Source organism: Cynocephalus volans, chromosome 2 (genome assembly GCF_027409185.1).
Source record: "Cynocephalus volans isolate mCynVol1 chromosome 2, mCynVol1.pri, whole genome shotgun sequence".
In the NCBI taxonomy this organism is placed as follows: domain Eukaryota; kingdom Metazoa; phylum Chordata; class Mammalia; order Dermoptera; family Cynocephalidae; genus Cynocephalus; species Cynocephalus volans.
Window position 1 is genome coordinate 126,121,076 of NC_084461.1, and position 18,913 is coordinate 126,139,988.

General features: G+C 40.2%; 1 protein-coding gene across 3 annotated transcripts in view; it reads left to right on the forward strand.

Annotated features, from left to right (window-relative positions):
• Nucleotides 1-18,913, forward strand: part of ARHGAP26 (Rho GTPase activating protein 26) — a 409,057-nt gene that overhangs the window by 124,297 nt on the left and 265,847 nt on the right. For all 3 annotated transcript variants that reach the window (XM_063088222.1, XM_063088223.1, XM_063088224.1), the window contains exons 7-10: nt 1,374-1,478; nt 3,020-3,149; nt 6,657-6,757; nt 11,246-11,340. In XM_063088222.1, coding sequence (XP_062944292.1) covers nt 1,374-1,478; nt 3,020-3,149; nt 6,657-6,757; nt 11,246-11,340 — 431 coding nt within the window. The remainder of the gene's footprint in view (nt 1-1,373; nt 1,479-3,019; nt 3,150-6,656; nt 6,758-11,245; nt 11,341-18,913) is intronic.

Consider the following 18,913-nt stretch of genomic DNA (forward strand, 5'->3'; position numbering starts at 1 on the left):
CCCTGAGCTCAGGTGGAGTAGCACATACCTTGTGCTTTCCATTCCTGCTGCAAGCAAGGTGGGAGAGGAGAGATGGGTGGGTGGGATGAGATCCTTTTACCATCATTATCAGGACTCCCTCTCAGAAAAGGAGAGTTAGGTGAAAATAGGTGGGATGGGATTATGTTTAATAAGCAATGGTAGGTTCATTTAGGGACTGAAAAACTAAATACATTTTAAAGTGAAGCAAATGTGTCTTGGTATGACACGTGGTAGGGGCAGGTCAGGGAGGTCAGAGTGGACCACTAAGAAAATGTGAGTTGGCTGAGAAGTTGGAGTTAGCACGGGAATGGTCCCCAAATGTGGCAGAGCTGAGCTTGTGATAGAGGTGAGGCACTGGTCTTTCTAAAGCTTGTTCAGGCTTTCATTATAATCCTTTCTTCAGGCCGAAATTTGGAACTGAGGTGACATGTGTAGGACTTGGGAAGGGGCCAGAGAAAAGCATAACAGCAGTGAGGTTTGGATATAGGCTCTGAGAGGAAAGACTGCAGGAACGTTGTTTATTTACTTCGGAGAAGTGAAGACTGGCAGGGATTCAGGGTGGGTACATTAGTAGTTTTTAAGTATTAAGTTTTTAGGAGGCATGTTTTGAGAATTGTGAACAGATGTTCTCACCATTCACTAAAGACAGGACTAAACAATGAACAGGCTTACCTTTTAGTCCAAGGGGATTTAAATGATAATTTAGGGAAACCATTTTAAATGAAAATGTGGGAACATGGGAATATTTTAATAAAGGAATTCATGGTGTTTACTTTTGGATAGTTTAGGAAAAGCACAGAAACACACTTCAGCTGAAGTCTAATCTGGATAATTTTCTTTAACTTGATTTTGCCTGTTAGACTGCAGACTCAGGACACACCAGCTTCCTTTTCCCCTTTCCTCTTCTGCAGAATAACCTGATATTACACATGTGCCATAGGAAACTGAGTTGGAGCCCTGGTTTTTAGTTTCTGAAGAAATGTTCTTAGGAGGTGGTGAGGATCACAGGGTAAGAGCATGGATGGGTGTTGGTGCCAAGTAGACCTGGTTTCAAGTCCTGGGGGCTGCCACTTACTGTGTGTTTTGGGACAAGTTCCTTAACCTCTCTGAATCTGCTTCCTCGTTAAAATAGGGATAATGGGAGTACTTAGGTCATAGGTTGTTGTGAGTATTCAGTGAGACAGGGCAAGGAAGGGCATGGTTCCTGGCACGCAAGTGGTACTCGACAGGCGTTAGCCATTATTATTACTTTATTCTAGACTTTCGAACCAGCATCAGGAACTGGGATACAGCTATACAATACCTCTTTTTAACCTACTTATGTGACCTCTGCCTTTCTTCTTTCATTACAGCTCCTGGCCTTCCTGCAAGGACTTTTCACTTTCTATCACCATGGTTATGAGCTGGCCAAGGATTTTGGAGACTTCAAGACACAGCTGACCATTAGCATACAGAACGTGAGTGGGCATAGGGACAGGTTTCCTTTCTCTAGTTAAGGAAAGGAAAACACAATATATGGGTTTGCTTGTCATGGAGACCACCTATGTGGATTGGAATGTAGGTGAGGAGAGTGGGTCTTGCTTGGGTTTGGAGGCAGCTGGGGGTTAGGTGTTTCTAGAGTGCTTGGTGGCCCCAGGTCAGACTATTCATCCTCCTCTTCATTATTTCAAAGCACTATTTATGTTCTTGGAAGTGCTGCTGCTGATTATGTTTTAAATCTGTAGCAGAGAGTCAGGATTTCCTTTGGTGGTGGAAATCCCAGCCCAGTCCAGCCTCCCTTCTGTGCATTTAGCTGCCTGGCCACATGAGGCCTGGGAGTGTGTGCTCAGGGCATGGGGGTAGGAGACACACACTGGCCTCTGGCTCAAAGGATGTGCTCTTGTCCAGCTCTTAGGAAGGCTGATAGGAAATCCATGTCAGACGGTTTACTCCCCGTCTTCTTTCCAAGGTTTAAACACAGGACCTTTTGGTGCACAGAATCCTGCTTAGGGCTTTTTGGTTAGTGTTACTGGGGCTTGAGCCTGCTTCTTCACTGTGATTGGACTGTGTTAGTCTTCATATTGTCTTTGTCTCTAGATCATCTTGTGTAGAAAATAAACCCAAGTGTGTCTGAGTGGGTTGTATTGCCTAGCTTGTAGAAACCTGGAGGGTACTGCAATAAAGTTCTGTGTATTGTCTCAGAGAACAGGAAGTTGCAGAGTCTCGGAAAAGATGTTACAAAGTGTGGCTTTCCCTAAGGCAGGGTTCCTCAGGAGGCAGACTCTGAAATGGGCTTTACAAGCATCAGGTTTACTGAGGGTGGGGGTGGGCAGTGCCAGCAAAAATCCCTGTGAGAGAGTGAAGACCACAGGATGGCAGCAAGAGAAGTTGAGCTGCCATGCGGGTGCAGCAGATGCCTCAGTCAGGGCCCTGGAGGTACTCTGGAGCTGGGGTGATCTGCCAGAGGGTCCTGAATAGAAGCAAGGGGCCAGGCTTTGCACCCTTCCCCATTTTATCCCTAGCCTTGACTAGCTGTCGGGTGCAGGCTGCCCTGGGGAAGGGAGTGACCTTGAGTAAAGTGTGTCCCTTTTGAGGAGGGACTCATCTGTGAGCCACCAGCAAACTGCATTCCCTGTAGTTGGAGAAATGAGTGCCTCTGTCCTGAAGGCTTACAGGCCCCTGGACCTTTGGAATCAGAATCACTTGGGCTGCTGCTTTATAATGCATGTTTCTGGGTCTGAAGGTACTAAATTGATCTCTAGGAGTGAGACCTGGGCATTGCATCCTCTACAAATTCCCTAGGTAGTTTTGATGGTCACTAGGGTTTGAGTGTCTTTCTGGTGCAGGGCTTTAAGGCCAAAGCACAGTTCTCATATGTGGATATTTGCCACATTCCTAGAGGGTTGAATGTCCCTTATCTTATGTTAGATTTAAGGATTGAATTCTTAGAGAGGTTGCTTCTGAATCGTTAGACTGGAATTTTCTTTCTTTGATTTGAATAAAATTCCTTTCGTCATAGACAAGAAATCGCTTTGAAGGCACCAGGTCAGAAGTGGAATCACTGATGAAGAAGATGAAGGAGAATCCCCTTGAGCACAAGACTGTCAGTCCCTACACCATGGAAGGATACCTCTATGTCCAGGAAAAACGTGAGTGCTCTGACTCCCAGCAGGTTGGGGTGCACTCAGGCCCTTTGCCCAGAAGATGGAGCATGTATCCAGTAGTGCCTGGCCTATTGTAAATACATGTTTGGACGAATGAGTAATTTTGTCATTTAGTTTCCAAAGGGATAGATGATGTCCATAGAGTCCGTCTTCCAGGTGATGTGTTCTGTTTTCTTTGTGATGGGGAATTCCCTTGGGAACCTGGAATTCCTTGAATCTCTGTGGTTGCTCTTCATTTTCCTAGTGTCATTCTACTCTTGAGAATCCTACACCCTTAGTACAGTGGCCTTGGAGAGGTCTTGCATGCTAGACTTTATTATAAGTCTATCAGTAATCATATCCTTTGGTAGACTTAATATTTGCTGATTCTGTTTTTCTCTGAGACTTGTTTCAGCAAGGCCCAAACAATCATGACTTAGGCCCTTTCCCTCTTCTCCTCAACTCCTTTCATCCCAACATTTGAATTTTCTGAAAAGTAGAAAACAAAAGCTCACTTTGAGAGCCAGGAAGGAGACCCATTGCCCTGCCAATGATGTCAAGAAAAGAGATACAAGGTGCTGCTAACATGGAGTTTTGGGTGATGACTCACAGATCCATGCTTTAGGCCTGGGGAAGGGCTTTGTGATGGGGCTGTGCTATTTAGGGTAGCACTTCCAGACTTACTTTGTGCATGCAGTGCTAGGAATGAAAGTGAGTTTTTTTCTTTAATGGGTAGTTCTCTTAGGCTCCCACCCTGCTTTCTTGGTAGGGCACATTGCTCCTCTCAGATTTTTGCTGGTTTTGCGTTCTTTCATGTTTTTCTCTTGATTGAAAGTTAGGCAGATGTCTTCACTCCTAACAGCTTCCCAGTGGAATAGAATAGAAACTCTTAGTTTCAGTGATTATTTAAAGATTTGCTTGGGCTTAAAATTGTTCTCTGGTGACAATGGGGGAAGTAATGGGATGGAGATATTGGCTGTGATTAGGGTTTTTATGTCCGTTTTTCTTACCTGGATGAGTTTGTTGAGGTTTATAAGAAATGAAAGCTATTTTAGTTGTGTGTTTCATATATACTGAATATAAGGTGGTCATCTCTTTTCCCAATGAGAAGATCGTTTCCCAATGAGAAGATCATTCCCCAAAATGTTTTAGGTCAACTTGAAAGTATAAATTTTCAGGTCTGCAAAAATATAGTTCAGTGTCCACTTCTAATACTTATTTTATTAATTTTATTCACTTACATATATAAAATCTGTATAGCTCTTTTGCAGTTTCACATTTCATTACACAATTTTATTCAAATGCATCAGGTGCTCTTTTGACATTAATGTGTTGATTATCATTAGAACCACTTTTTCGTTCTCTAACACAATAGTCCGGAGCCTATCATTGGGATACAACTTTTTTGTTTTAAATTCTTTGTAACTTATTATTTTCAAGTAATTGTAAACTTACAGAAATGTTGCAAGAATGGTATAAGGAACAACCATATGCCCTTTACCCAGATTCATCAATTTTTAACATTTTGCCACAATTAGATCATTCTTTTCCTCTCTTTGTGGGTGTGTATATGCACATCACAGACACAAACACATTTTTTTCCTGAACCATTCAAGAACAGGTTGCATACACCATGTTTCTTTGTTTCGGTAAGTATTTTCTAAGAATTAGAATATTCTTTTATGAAATTACATCTAGGAAATTTAACATTGATACAATATTTAATCTAAACTACAGTTCATATTCCAGTTTTGACAGTTGTCCCAATAACACCCTTATGAAGCATTTTATTTTCCTCCAGTACATAACCTTGTACCACATTTAGTTGACATGACTTTAGTATCCTTTAATCTCCTCAGCCTTTCTTTGTCTTTCAGGACATTGATGCTTTTGAAGAACATAGGCCAGTTCCATTATAGAATTTTCTTCAGTGCGGGTTTGTCTGATGTTTCCTCATGGTTAGATTTGGATTATGCATCCCTCGTCAAATCCTACGTAACTAATGCCATGTTCGTTTCTGGAGCCACATCTAGAGGCCTGTGGTATCTATCTGCCTCTTGATGGTGATGTTAATTTCGATCACTCGGTCAAGGCATTATCTGGTTTTTCCACTGTACAGTCACTGTTTTTCTTTTGAAACTAATTAGCAATATATGGGGTGATACCTTAAGATCATGTAAGTATCCTTCTCCTTGACTTCCAAAGATTTAGTGTCCATTGACAATCCTTGCCTGAACCAGTCTTTACTATGATGGTTGCAAAATGGTGATTTTCCAACTTCTCACATTTAGTAGTTGCCATTCAGTGCACTATGAGGAAGTGTCATCCCTTATCCTTCCTCCCTTCCTGTCTATCTGTCCATCCATCCATCTTTTCATCATCAGTATGGACTTACGGATTCCCATTTTATTCAGTAGGCTATAATCTATTACTGTCCCTAGTTATCTTGATGCTCAAGTTGTTCCAAATACAGCACTTTTGAAATCTTTGTGTTGTGCTATCACTGGAGTTTTTCCCCTAAGCCGGGAGGGAGAATGCATTCAGATGGTTGGTATTTTCATTTGTTTTTGATGGCTCAATGGGAACACTTACTGTATTGCTTTAGTAAATGACATCCAACACGTGCAATTGGCAATAATGCCATACCACTAATGATTATTGAGTGTCTACTAATTCTTTTCTCATATTTTAAAAAACTTTTAACATTTTAGACTATGTGATTTTTATAAGGATCTAAAGTTAGTATTGATTGAGATTCTTTCAGGCTGATAATGCCTTCTTTCTTTAATAGTACTTTGTTATTCAAAATAAACTAATTGGCCAAGCACAGAGTAACATCAGAGACTTTGTCAGAACCTGACTAGATGGCATCTTTCTCTTTCCTGAGGGATAATTTTGAGGGACAGACTCATTATGTTACATTAGGACATTTATAGTCCCTTCCATTCATCTCTGGTGTCTCTGAGGTTTCTTCATCTGCTTTTCAGATGTTTGTGAGTTCTGCTAACGTAAAAATTAGGGTTTTGGAAGTAGGTCAGAAGCCCTGATGTCTGTGTGCAGAGCCACAGAGCAGCTGTGTGGGAAGCATGATGTCATCGCAGCAGATGGGAATGGTAACAAGCACTTTGAGGAGAATTTCTCTGTTCTTTCCTCAATCATGTTACTCCATCAGGGAAGAGAACGGAAACTTCAAATGGAGATTGATGATGGGAACATGAATTAATTTCCCCAGGGAATCTCTACTTCCCTTGTATTTTAAGACCCACTAGATATAGCAATAGTGGGAAACCGTCTTCCATGGTCCCTGGGGGAAAGCCCTGGGTTGATTCCATTTCCAGCCTATAGGATCAGATTTCTGTCTATTTCGTTCTGGCTGGTGTGGAGAATATATTGTCCCTGAAACAGTGTAAGGATAGAGGAGCATTATGCATTGTGGGCTGTGTTTCTACAGTTAATGATGTGCAGCATACAGTGGACATGTATAGATGTTTGATGGGAAACGTTACCTTGCAGGTCACTTTGGAACTTCTTGGGTGAAGCACTACTGTACATATCAACGGGATTCCAAACAAATCACCATGGTACCATTTGACCAAAAGTCAGGAGGAAAGGGGGTGAGTTCATTTTTTAGATTTCTTGCTTGATTTGCTTGACTAACATATGATGATTATAATGGATATATAAAGTATTTCACATATGTACAATATTAAGTGTGTCAAATGTTATTAGATGCTAGAAATTCTTAGATGACCTCATCCTGTGAAACTGATTCATGTCACTCTCACTTGACACCTGGAGAGCTGCCAGTTGGCAGATTAGATGTCCCAGATGTCCATTGCTGTGTAACAAGTCATCCTAAACTTAGCAACTTCTAAAACAATACCAATTGTTTAAGTATCTCTCACCATTTCTGTGAGTCAGGAATTTGGGGAGCATGTGGATGGGGGCTTCAGGCTCAGGGTTTCTCATGAGGTTCCAATCAGATGGTGGCTAGAGCTGGAAGAATGAGTGTTTGAAGCAGCTCCAGGCTGGCTAGATAAAGCTCTCTCCCTCTATCTTGGTCTCCTCTGTCCTTCTCTTCCCTCTTCTCTCCTGTCTTCTCTTTCTCTCTTTCCCTATATAGTCTCTAATCTCTTTACATGGGCTAGTTTGGGCTTCCTCAGAGCATGGTGGCTTCAGGGCAGGTAAAGTTTTTAGGAGTGAGCATTCTAGTAACTAAAGCAGGCACAGCATTTCCTTTTGATGACCTCACCTCAGAAATCATACAGCCTTTCTTTTGCCCTGTTGGTCAAAATGGCCACAAACGCTTACCCAGTTTTAATAGGAGAGGACACAGACCCTTTCTCTCAATGGGAGACATATCAAAGTCACAGGCTCCCTGCTGTCACTGCCACTGAGCAGCTCCTTGAGTGTGCCGATGTCCTTCCCTTCCACAGAGCTATTGCCTCTCACCTCCTGCCAGTCAGTCTCCCCTGGGTATTGTCATAGCAGTCCTGATGCGTTTCCTATGTAGGTGATCTGTCTTTTCTACTGGGCTGCTCTTAATACCTTCTTTTCTTCCTTTGGTATTCTACATTTCATTAAGATGGTCCTAGATTTGAATTTTTAAAAAAGACCTGTTGCTTGGGCAATTTTGGCCTTTCTGGATTTGAGGTTTAGTCTCTTTCAATAACTTTGGACAATTCTCACCCATTATCACTTTGAATTTTGTCTCCTCCCCAGTCTTACTATCATCTACTGGAGATACTTAAATGTTTTTAATAAAAATATTTATATTTTTCATCTCCTGAATCTCTGGACTACATTCTGAATAATTTCTCTGGTTCTATCTTTAGTTTAAATGATTTTTCAGTTGTGTCTAATCTGTTCATAAATTATCCCCCTATAGCATTTTACCCCTGGTCCTCTCTGTGGTGCCGTGCCCCTTGCTCTGTTTCACTTTCAGTTTTTCTTCCTGGCTTTCTTTTACTTAAGCCACAATAGAAAAGTTTATCAGCATCTCTATCCCTTACCTATATCAGAGCAATGACAAAGCCCTTTTAATATTCTTGGCAGGGGAGTGGTTGACTTATGAATCATCTCAGGAAAACAGACGTGTTAAAATATCACGATATAGAGAAATTAGAGTTAGAAGGAATATTAAAAACCTATGTTAATACGTGTCCCCTAGTTTTCATGAAATGGAAATAGAGATAGGCCTGCTTTCCTTGGATCAAGTCATAGTTCTTCTAGAAATCAGCTTCACTGAATTATTCTTTCACACAGTCTTTATTTTGGGGCTTTTTATCTTGTGCTTTCTCAAACCTTTGATGAGGAACTGTCTTCTATTTTCTCTACTCCTTTCTTATCCCACTTGAAAGTGAAGGGTGGAGACCAGTTATGGGGGATGTTTGGGACTCCACAGACTTTAGCGAGATAATAGTAAACACCTCATTGGGTTGTTAAGAGGTTTGTATGAGTTAGTGAATATAAACTTCTTAGGACAGAGGTGGACACACATGAGTGATATATAAGGACCTTGATATTATAATAATCAATTTTCCTAATAATGATTCCTTACATTTGTCACATTTTATATTTTTCTACATCCTTTTATTATCCTATATTGTACTGTTTGATCCAATTTTCCTCCTTTTACAAAGGAGGAAGTTGAGGTTCAGAGAAATAAAATGATTTCTAAGGTCATACGACTAAAGAGTTTTAGAGCCAGTACTCAAATCCTGAATCTCCTGATTCTGAAGCCATTATACTTTTTTTTTTTTGACACCACTGTTTCCTCAGCTTTAGGGTAGATGAAATATGAGGACTAGCTGTGTAGAGGTGATGTTTTCTCAATTTATACATAGGAGTCATGTGATGTTTTTGTATACGTATTTGAACAAAGCTCTTGTAGGACCTGGAGGTGGACCTAACATAGATAATAGGTTGTTTTCTTTTCCTAGCATGCTTTTTCTCCACCCTCACTGTCCCTTTCAAATGGATTATTTTCCTTTAAAAGCACCCACTTTCCTCCTAGCTTCAGGCCTGGAGTTGTGAGCATATTTGCTCCATTCTCTTGGAGACCAGACCCCACGTGTGATGAAATAATTTTCCTGCATCCTACCCTCTGAGATAAAGCACCTCTCTGCAGGTCTGCAGCAGCCCAGAGCTGATTCTGGCCCTTGCCCTCTCTAAAACCCTTCCTCACTCTACTTTTTCTCTCACTGTGGTCTTCTAGCCACACTGGCTTCCCATCTGTTCCTCCAAGACTCTGTAGACCCTGATCACAGGACCTTTCCACCTGCTTTTCTCCACCCCTGCTCCTTTTCTTCTCGTTTTATCCCTTGCGAATCCTTCCAATCCCAGCTCAAGAAACCTCTTCTAACCTTCCTGACCAGGTGAAATCCCCTTAATTTAGGCTTTTGTAGCACAACCTGTGTATTTTTCTTGTAGTGTTTTTCATGGCTATCACTTTCAATTTAATTGTTTAAGTGATTATCTTTATTCCCCTACTTTTAAAAACCATCAGTAGTTGAACAGATTCTTTATATATTTTTCCTGATATGGTATGGTCATCCTTGAGGCAGAATCTTATCTTCCTCTTTTTTTCTGCTTATATTTGATGATCCTTTATAGATCCTTGGGACACCTCACGTAAGTTTTCAAAGTGGATGCTAGTCCATAGCTATTAAATCTGAAATATACAGTTGACATCAACAGGGTCAGAATCCCTTATGTTTGTGTGTTTATGCTTATACATTTTATAAACTGGAGAAATAACCATTCTCAATCTGAGAAGCTAATCTTTGGTATTCAATAGAAGACAATAGGTTTAAGGCTTATGAATGTAAACTGTCTCTTTTTAGGTCTTCTGTGTTTTGTGTGTGATTCTGATATTAGTGAGTGGTGAAATTTTACCTTGCATAGTCACATTTCCTATTATTTCAATAAAGCAGGCAAGTTTGCTATTTTCCTCCTCGTTTAGAGAAAAAAGATTGGCAGTGGCAGGAGAAACAGAAACCCTAACAAATTCCTAAGTGGCAGAGAAGAAATCAGGGACAGTGACTTTATGTTTCTAGGCAATAAACTAGTGCTATGAGATAAAATCGCTTTCTGTTTGTACAATGGAATACTACTCAGCGATAAAAAGATACAACCCTTGATATGCACAATAGCATGGATGAATCTCAGAGCAGTTAGGTTGAGTGAAAGAAGCTAGACAAAGAAAGAACACAAACTCTGTGGTTCCATTTATATAAAATAGCATATGCAAACAAAATCTGTAGTGACAGAAAGCAAGATGCAGTGGTTGGGTATGGACTGGGAGGAAGGGGGGTTACCAAGGGAAACAAGGAGACTTTGGGGAGTGATAGGAGTGTCTGTTAGCTTGGTTGTGGGGATGGTTTCACGGGTGTATGCTGGTGTCAGAATTTATAAATTGTACCCTTTAAACATATACACTTTATCATACATTAATTATATGTTAATAGAGCTGTTTAAACATATTTATTGAGCACCTGCTCTGTTCCAGGGCCTGGTTGGGCTCAGGAGACCTAAGAGTAAGCAACCACAGACACAGTCCCTGCCCTCAAGGAGGTTATAGCCTAATGGGGAGTGAGACATTATTTTAGTCATCACCTACATCAGTGGACAGTTTCAGCTGTGATCAGTGCAGTGAGGAAGAGAGAGGTAGGTCATGCTATGTGAACACATCTGGGGAATATTTGTTCTGGTCCTGGAAGGTTTTCTTGAAGAAGTGATGACAGACCGAAAATCTTAGAAGTTCAGAGTTGGGAGGAGACTATCTTCAACTCTTATCAAGCCTACAAATTAAACCTGTTTAAAACAATATCAGCAAGAATTTATCTACCATGGATTAATGCTGTACCATCATGGTCCACCAGTACTAAAGATGTTTGGTTCAAAGTATAATATGATTTACAGATTTTGGCTGTCTGAGGCTTTTGCCTGAGAAGGTTTATGACCAATTTCCCACCTCACGTGATCATGAACACTCAGATTTGAGAAGATGAAATGATCGCTCCTGTTTGTGTATGTTTATTCTGGAGAGGAGTGGAGTTCACATTCTGGCCTTGCCTTGATAGTCTGGGTGTTCCCACTAGGGAGAAGATGAATCAGTCACCCTCAAATCCTGCACACGGCGGAAAACAGACTCTATTGAGAAGAGGTTTTGCTTTGACGTGGAAGCAGTAGACAGGTGAGTAGATGTCATGCTCTTTTCAAGAACATATAATACTGAATTTGGATTTCTTACCTTTTCCTTTCAGTCAAAGTTTTTCTGCCTTTTTCCCTCTCTCCCCCTCCATCTGTCCCTCCTTTCTCCATCCCCCCACCTGTATATTGGATTAGAACTCAGGCCGTTGCTGATTTGTAAGATCAATATAACCTCCCCCTCTTTTAGGTTCAGTACTGAATCACTGGTTTGGTTTTTACTTTGATGTTAACATTTCCATGCTCAGGAGTGTGTGTTATCTCTCCAGGAGGTTGAGTAGATGTGTAAAAGAAAATTGACTATTTAACATGGTTCTGTCAGCTGTTTGAGATTTTTTTTTTAACTGTAAAAAAACTAATGTAATTCAGGAGGAATTGGGGTGGAAGAAGTTTTACTTAAATAATTAAAAAAACAAACAAAACAGTTTTTAGTTACCCCATTTTCCCTACCACTACGTGTGTTCGTGGCCAGGAAAGACACCAAACCACTTATAAAATCAGTCTTTGGAAAGAGAGTTGTGTGTTGTATTCTTCAAGATTTATAGAGTCTCTCATTAAGTTGTACCATTTCATGGTGTTAAGCTAGTTTGACAATATTCCAATTCTTTGAAACACTTTACTTGGTAACAGTTTCTTTCAGTGAAACCCACGTACGTGCTAAGCTTATTTGAGCTGCCTGTTCAAGATCAGCAATGCTAGCACCAAGATTCTTAAATCTCAGAATGATACTCATATAATGCCTTTTAATCTCTCCTGTTTATTAAAAAAAAAAAAAAAGCCATACTTTTTTATCAAACCAGTACTTTTACCCTCCCTGGAAGTTACCTGTAGCACCTTTCCCCAACCCTAGAGGATCCTGAGACTGAGTACTGCCTGGGGGTGCTCCTGCATGGGCTCGCAGGTTTGGATGCCTTTTTGTGGCAGGTGTATACTCTACGTTGTGGCTACCGGAGGCTGCTAGAGCTCCATGGAGAGAGCATGCCCTTTTAGCCTACATCAGAAGTTCATGGAAACTAACCACATCTCTTAACAGTTTATTGTTACACCTCTGGCTCTCAAGCCAGGTAACCTGGATCCAAATTTTGACTTTGCCATTTAGTAGCCATGTGACTTGGAGCAAGTTGCTTAATCTTTCCAGGCCTTAATTTCCTCATCTGGAAAATGAAGATGGTAATAGTACCCAGTTCCTAGGCTTGTAATAAGGATTCAAAGGGATCATGCATGTAAAATGTTTGGCAGAATGGCAGATAATAAGTGTTCAGCAAGTATTAGATGTTATTTGTTGCTAAGTAGCTTGTCCTGCATGTTCACCAGACTTTATATTTCATTTCTTGTCTAAATGCAGAAAAGTAAATATAATCTTTAGAGAAAAGTGCCCCAACCTTTCTCCATGGGGGTGGGGGTTGTTGTGAGAGGGGAAGGTAAAGGAGAAGGGAACATAGGGGGATAGGATGAATTGGGGTAGCAAAGGGTAACTGTAAGAGCCTTCCTCAAGCCAAAATTAGTTATTCCTGGTTTTACTTTTTTTTTTTTTTTTTTGGCAGCTGGCTGGTACTATTCCTAGTTTCAAACAAATTCTAAATCTGGATGCTTTAAGCACTTGTATACATCTCTCTTCTCTATTCCAAGCATGGGATTTAAGAAAATTCATATTATTGACATCCTTGAAGGGGGTTTTGAAGGTGTGTTTGTGTGGAAGTGGAGACAATGTAGATGCCAGTCAAATTCGTTGATTCTAGAGATGATCATCTGTTTGGATGGCTGTGCGGAAGAGGGCACGCCTCACACTGTGGCCTTTCATCACACTGAAAACAAAATCAGAGATGCTTTCTGAAGCCAAGTTATTTTTTGTGTTTTCTTCTTCAGAAGTTCCCTGAGAAGTTGTGGAGAGTTGCTTCGTGGGCAGTTTAAACTCACAGTGGTACCTCCATCTCATTTCCACCTTTGCCAACATTTCTTAGCATCCTCCTACCTTTATCGTGCCCACAGAAGCTTTGCATGCCCCAATTATAAGCCGATAGCAAATGTGTCACATGCAACAACATACCGAGTGGGCTTGGAAGTCAATTTCCCCTAAGTTTCTGTCTTCAGTGTGACATGGAAGGGTTTCAGTCATGATTCAGAAAAAGGTGGCTGAGTCTCCTTTTAATAAGCAAGTGGTGAGTGGACAGTTCTAGGAAACCTTTCTCAGTATTCTATATAGGTTTCAAGAATTAGGTTACAGTTTGGCAGTACTTTTCTTCTTTCTCCTTTTTTGATCCAGTGTCTTTTTGTATTTTCCTCACATACCTGGAAGAGGACCAGGGAAAGAAGGAAAAGACATTTCCTTGTGCTGGGGGGAGAGGGGTGGGGCAGCATCCCTGGGAACTCTGCCCAGAGCCCTTTTCTCTTGAAGACTCCCACACTTTCCTTTTTCATCAGTGCCGTTTAGGTGGTTGCTGCTAGATGCCCGATGCCTTTTCAAACCTCGTGCCCCTTTGGCAGGTTCCTCAGCTCCACCTGCTGGGCCAGAGAGGCAGAGGGTGGAAATGCACCTAGCACCTAGGAAATGTGGAAGTAAAGGAGGGAATGGTTATATTTCACAGGGTAAGGGTTCAAAATGCTCCCCGACAATGTTAATTGTAGAATATATCAGCGTTTATGCAATGGCTATTAAAGTTTGAATCTATTAAGATACAAATACATGTGAAAGTATGGTTTATGTGACTTAGAATATGGGGTGTTGCAGGTTTTAAGGTTGAATACATTTATCCTTCATATTTACTGCTATTTCATGTTACTTTGTAACAGAAGCAGTCACCTTTAGAAAGTGATATTCCAGGAGGTCAGTACTGTGAATTGATTACATCAATGTCTCTTACCGTGTGGTAAGAACCAACTGTACTCAGCATCCGCTGGGCACTTGTTAGAACTACAGATTTCTGGTCCCTACCCCAGACCTACATAGTCCAGTTATCTGGGACTGAGACCCTGAAATCCACATTTTTCAGATTTTTTAATTGTCCCTTATACTTACTAATAGTTGGTATGCTAAACACCACGCGTTTCACAATACAGTTTCATCAGAGCACATAAACATTTTTCTTATTAGAAACATTACAACAAATAATCACAGCAAAACAAAACAAAAATAAAAACAAATAAACTCAGGCTTTTTTACTAAGGAGTATAATACAGAATATAGCCAGTAGAAAAGGTGATTTCCAGTCTCTGAGGCAGACTATTTCACCATGAAAAAAAGCAACCACCACCACCACCACCACAATAAAACCCCATTTTTTTAGTTAAAAGATGTTAAAATGAAAGAGGGGTGAGGAAACTAGTAGTATCAGAGCATTTTCTGCAAGCTGAGTACTTTTCATACATTATTTCATGTAATCCACACTGCAACTCAGGGAGGCAGTTACCTGGTACCTCTTGTCCCCATGCCACTGCTGAGGAATCCGCAGTTTACAGGAGTGAGGTAACTTACCCAAGGCTGAGGTGGGATTTGTGCTGAGGTTCACAGGAGCTCACTCCAGGTCACATTGCTGTCTCACGAACTCAGGATACTTCAGAAACATTTTCCAGTGATGAGCCTGGTGCCTTCATTGGTTGCATTTCAGAGACACCACAGAGTGTTCAAGTCACAGGCTGCGAAATCTGAGAAGTGCTGCTCTCACTAATTATTTGCATTTGGCGTCATAAACTAATAGTGCAATAAACTAAAGCCATAAACTTTCTTCTGTTCTTAGATCTACTACTCTGTAGATGGTTCTGTTCTCATATCTACTACTGCAAAAGTCCTCACATGACTAAATTAAAAGAAGTGGTGCAGATAGAGCATAGGTGCAAGCATATGACACCTAGTAGGTGTTCCATGAACTCTATTTTTTCTGTATGCCTCTTCTTCCACTTTTACTTTTAAGTTGACACTTTTTTTTTTTTTTTTAACCCAGGGAGACTAGCACGAGTAGAAATCAAAGCAGTAGTGCCATTTATCAGTTGTTTTTATTATGTCCCAATGCATTGCTGCAAATTTGTGAATCCTCAAATCATGGAGAAAAGAAGTTAATCTGTGACAGTTAGGTTCTATAGGAAGAACCACTGTGACTCTTTGACCAGGAATGAGCTGGAAATCAAATTAAGTGTTAATCCAGGGCTTTGAGATTTAAATCTTTGGTTCTTGAACGTTGTGTGTCAAAGATGCTTTTTAATACTAAATACAGTTTCAGAAATCTACTTTTAATTCTTGTATCTAAGTTCTTATATCTCAAGACTAGGCCTATACTCTCCCCTCTGTATCCTATACCCTTCTATACTGGCTTCCACGTAATTTCAGAGGCCACATCTCATCTACTCCCTTTTCCCTAGTGGCTTCCTTTTCTTCCTTTTTTTTCAGAACAAGTTTTGGGGGAGGTTCAGAACTGAGCTACTGAAGACTCCTGGACTATTCTGAGCAAATGTTTCACAGGCTAATATTAGCTCTTCATGCCTTTGGCTTTCCTTCGAAAGAGTTTTATTGTTCCCAACATTGAAAAGTTAAAATTTGTAGAAATTTCTTTGTGTTTTTTTCAATCCCAAACCAAAAACTTGCTTAGATCAGGGTATTATGTTAGTCAAATCAACATGATGATTCTTTGAATTTCCATTCTGATTTCTTTTGAAATTCAGTTTTAGGACTCTAGCATTAAGAATATGATATGGCTTTAAATAAGTGTCTGTGATTTGTAGTAGTTGTGTGGTATTGCTACAACATGCTCTAAAGGAGGAATATTTTCTTATTTTCCTAGAAAGTATTTGTTATGGGTTAAATTGTGTCCCTACCAAATTCATATGTTGAAGTCCTAATCCCCAGTATCTAACAATGTGATCTTATTTGGAGATAGGATCTTTACAGAGATAACCAAATTAAAATGAGGTTATTAGAGTGGGCTGTAACCTGATATGACTGGTGTCCTTATAAGAAGGGGAAATTGGACATAGATACAGACATGCATGCAGGGAGAAAACCATGTGAATGTTAAGGCAGAGATAAGGATCATGTGTCTTCAAGCCAAGGAGTGCCAAAAATTGCCAGCAAATCACCGAAGCTAGGAGAGAGTCATGGAACAGATTCTCCTTCACAGACCTCAGAAGGAACCAGCCTTGCCAGCAACTTGATCTTGAACTTCTAGCCTCTAGACCTCTGAGATAATAAATTCTATTGTTTAAGCCACCCAGTCTGTGGCACTTGTTACAGCAGCCCCAGGAAACTAATACAGTATTGAACAGGGAGGGGCTCTCTCAATGAAGCAGCACCCATGTCGCTGACAACCTTTTAAATGGATGGCTCAACACCACTCCTGAAACAATCCCATTGACAGGAACCCACTTCACAAAGTAGCCCCTTCACATAAATTACCTTCCTTATGCAGGTTACTTTTTTTTTTTTTTAATGACAGTAGCCTAAGTTTTCGTGAACTTTTAAAAAATCACCCTTTTTCTGCGGAGAAAAAGGAACTCTCATACATTGTTGGTGGGACTGCAAAATGGTGCAGCCTCTATGGAAAATGGTATGGAGGTTCCTTAAACAATTGCAAATAGATCTACCATACGACCCAGCTATCCCACTGTTGGGAATATACCCAGAGGAATGGAAATCATCAAGTCGAAGGTATACCTGTTCCCCAATGTTCATCGCAGCACTCTTTACAGTAGCCAAGAGTTGGAACCAGCCCAAATGCCCATCATCAGATGAGTGGATACGGAAAATGTGGTACATCTACACAATGGAATACTACTCAGCTATAAAAACGAAGGAAATACTGCCATTTGCAACAACATGGATGGACCTTGAAAGAATTATATTAAGTGAAACAAGTCAGGCACAGAAAGAGAAATACCACATGTTCTCACTTATTGGAGGGAGCTAAAAATTAATATATAAATTCACACACACACATACACACACACACACACAAACGGGGGGGGGAAGAAGATATAACAACCACAATTATTTGAAGTTGATACAACAAACAAACAGAAAGGACATTGTTGGGGGGGAGGGGGGGAGGGAGAAGGGAGGGAGGTTTTGGTGATGGGGAGCATTAATCAGCTACAATGTATATCGACAAAATAAAATTAAAAAAAATAAAATAAAATAAAAAATCACCCTTTTTTATACCTTAATAAAGAAGGTGCCTTTGTATTACCTTGGCATAGCACTGAGCATTTGGAGGTTTATATTTTATATTGGTTAACTGAATAAAGACTAGATTTATCATTTTTTTCCTTAAAGTGCATCAACACTTTCTGAGAGAGTTTAGTGTAAAATTCTTAGTTAAAAAATGGGACATCATCTCACAGCAGACCATGGTGGTAGTGGTATGTGAACCGATAATAATTGCTAATGTCAGTGTTCAGTCATTTTGAATAATTAACTCCACCATGCAGTATCTTATGGAAATTAATGAGCAAACATAGGGAAAATATTTTCTTAAGCTAAAGAATCATGGTGGTAGTCATTGCCAGCATCCCTGGATTTGTTTATTTTTAAGAAATTCCTCACAGATGTAAGTGACACATGGATATTTTCTCCCAAATGTTTTCCAGGAGGGGCCACTAAACCATATGGAAAATAATAGAAACAAAAGGCTTTTTTTGATTCACTGAATTAATGCAGTCTCTTGGGGGGTAATGTTTATACTTGGGGAAAGGAAATGATTAGAATGCTTTATTTTTTTCTGGCTCCAGCAGATGTCCATATATTTGAAAATGTTGTATGTTAAATGCCCCCTTTCCAACATTGGCACTCTCCAGAGGTAGGCAGTAAGGACAGTTTATAAGAGATGACAAGAGTATTTGGTGCTAGGAACAAGACAAGAGTAGTCCTTGTCTTCATGGAGCTTACCTTTGAGGATAGAATGCACATGTGCGCGCGCACACACACACACACACATTCCAGCAACTAAGGGATAAATAACAATATGTTGAGTGATCTAGCAAACCTGGAGGGCCAGAATACTGTGGGAAAATGTAATAAATGGTACCTATTTATTATTTAACCCTTCTATTCTTATAGAGATTGATGGCATGATTGGAATATCCTGAATTCATCCCTCCCTCCCTGCTTTTCCCTTATTTATTGAGCGTAACTACATGGTAGAGATTCTATTGACAGTGAGGATATAAAGTTTATGAAGCACTATGGATCTGTTGGAGTTTCTTAGAAGCCCTCATCTGATTTTCTTTCATACCAATTCTGAAAGTCCTCCTTCTTTTGCAAGCTTTCCGTGAATAGGTAAAGGAAGACAGCTTTCTTCTGAGCCAGCATCAACCTAGCATGTTACACCCACTATCAACTCTATACTCTTGTTCCCACTAAGTACCCTGTATTTGCACAGTAATGAGCTTTTCTTTGTGTTTGTTGGCTGGGTATATTTTATATACTTCTGTTCAATTCTAAATGTCTTTCTCAGGTGATTTGCTTCTAGAGGCAGAATAACATAATTTTGTACAGCTTATCATACAGTACTGTGTGCATGTGGTTGTTCAATTTTGTTTTTTATGTTGATGCAATTTTGAGATAGATTATTTTG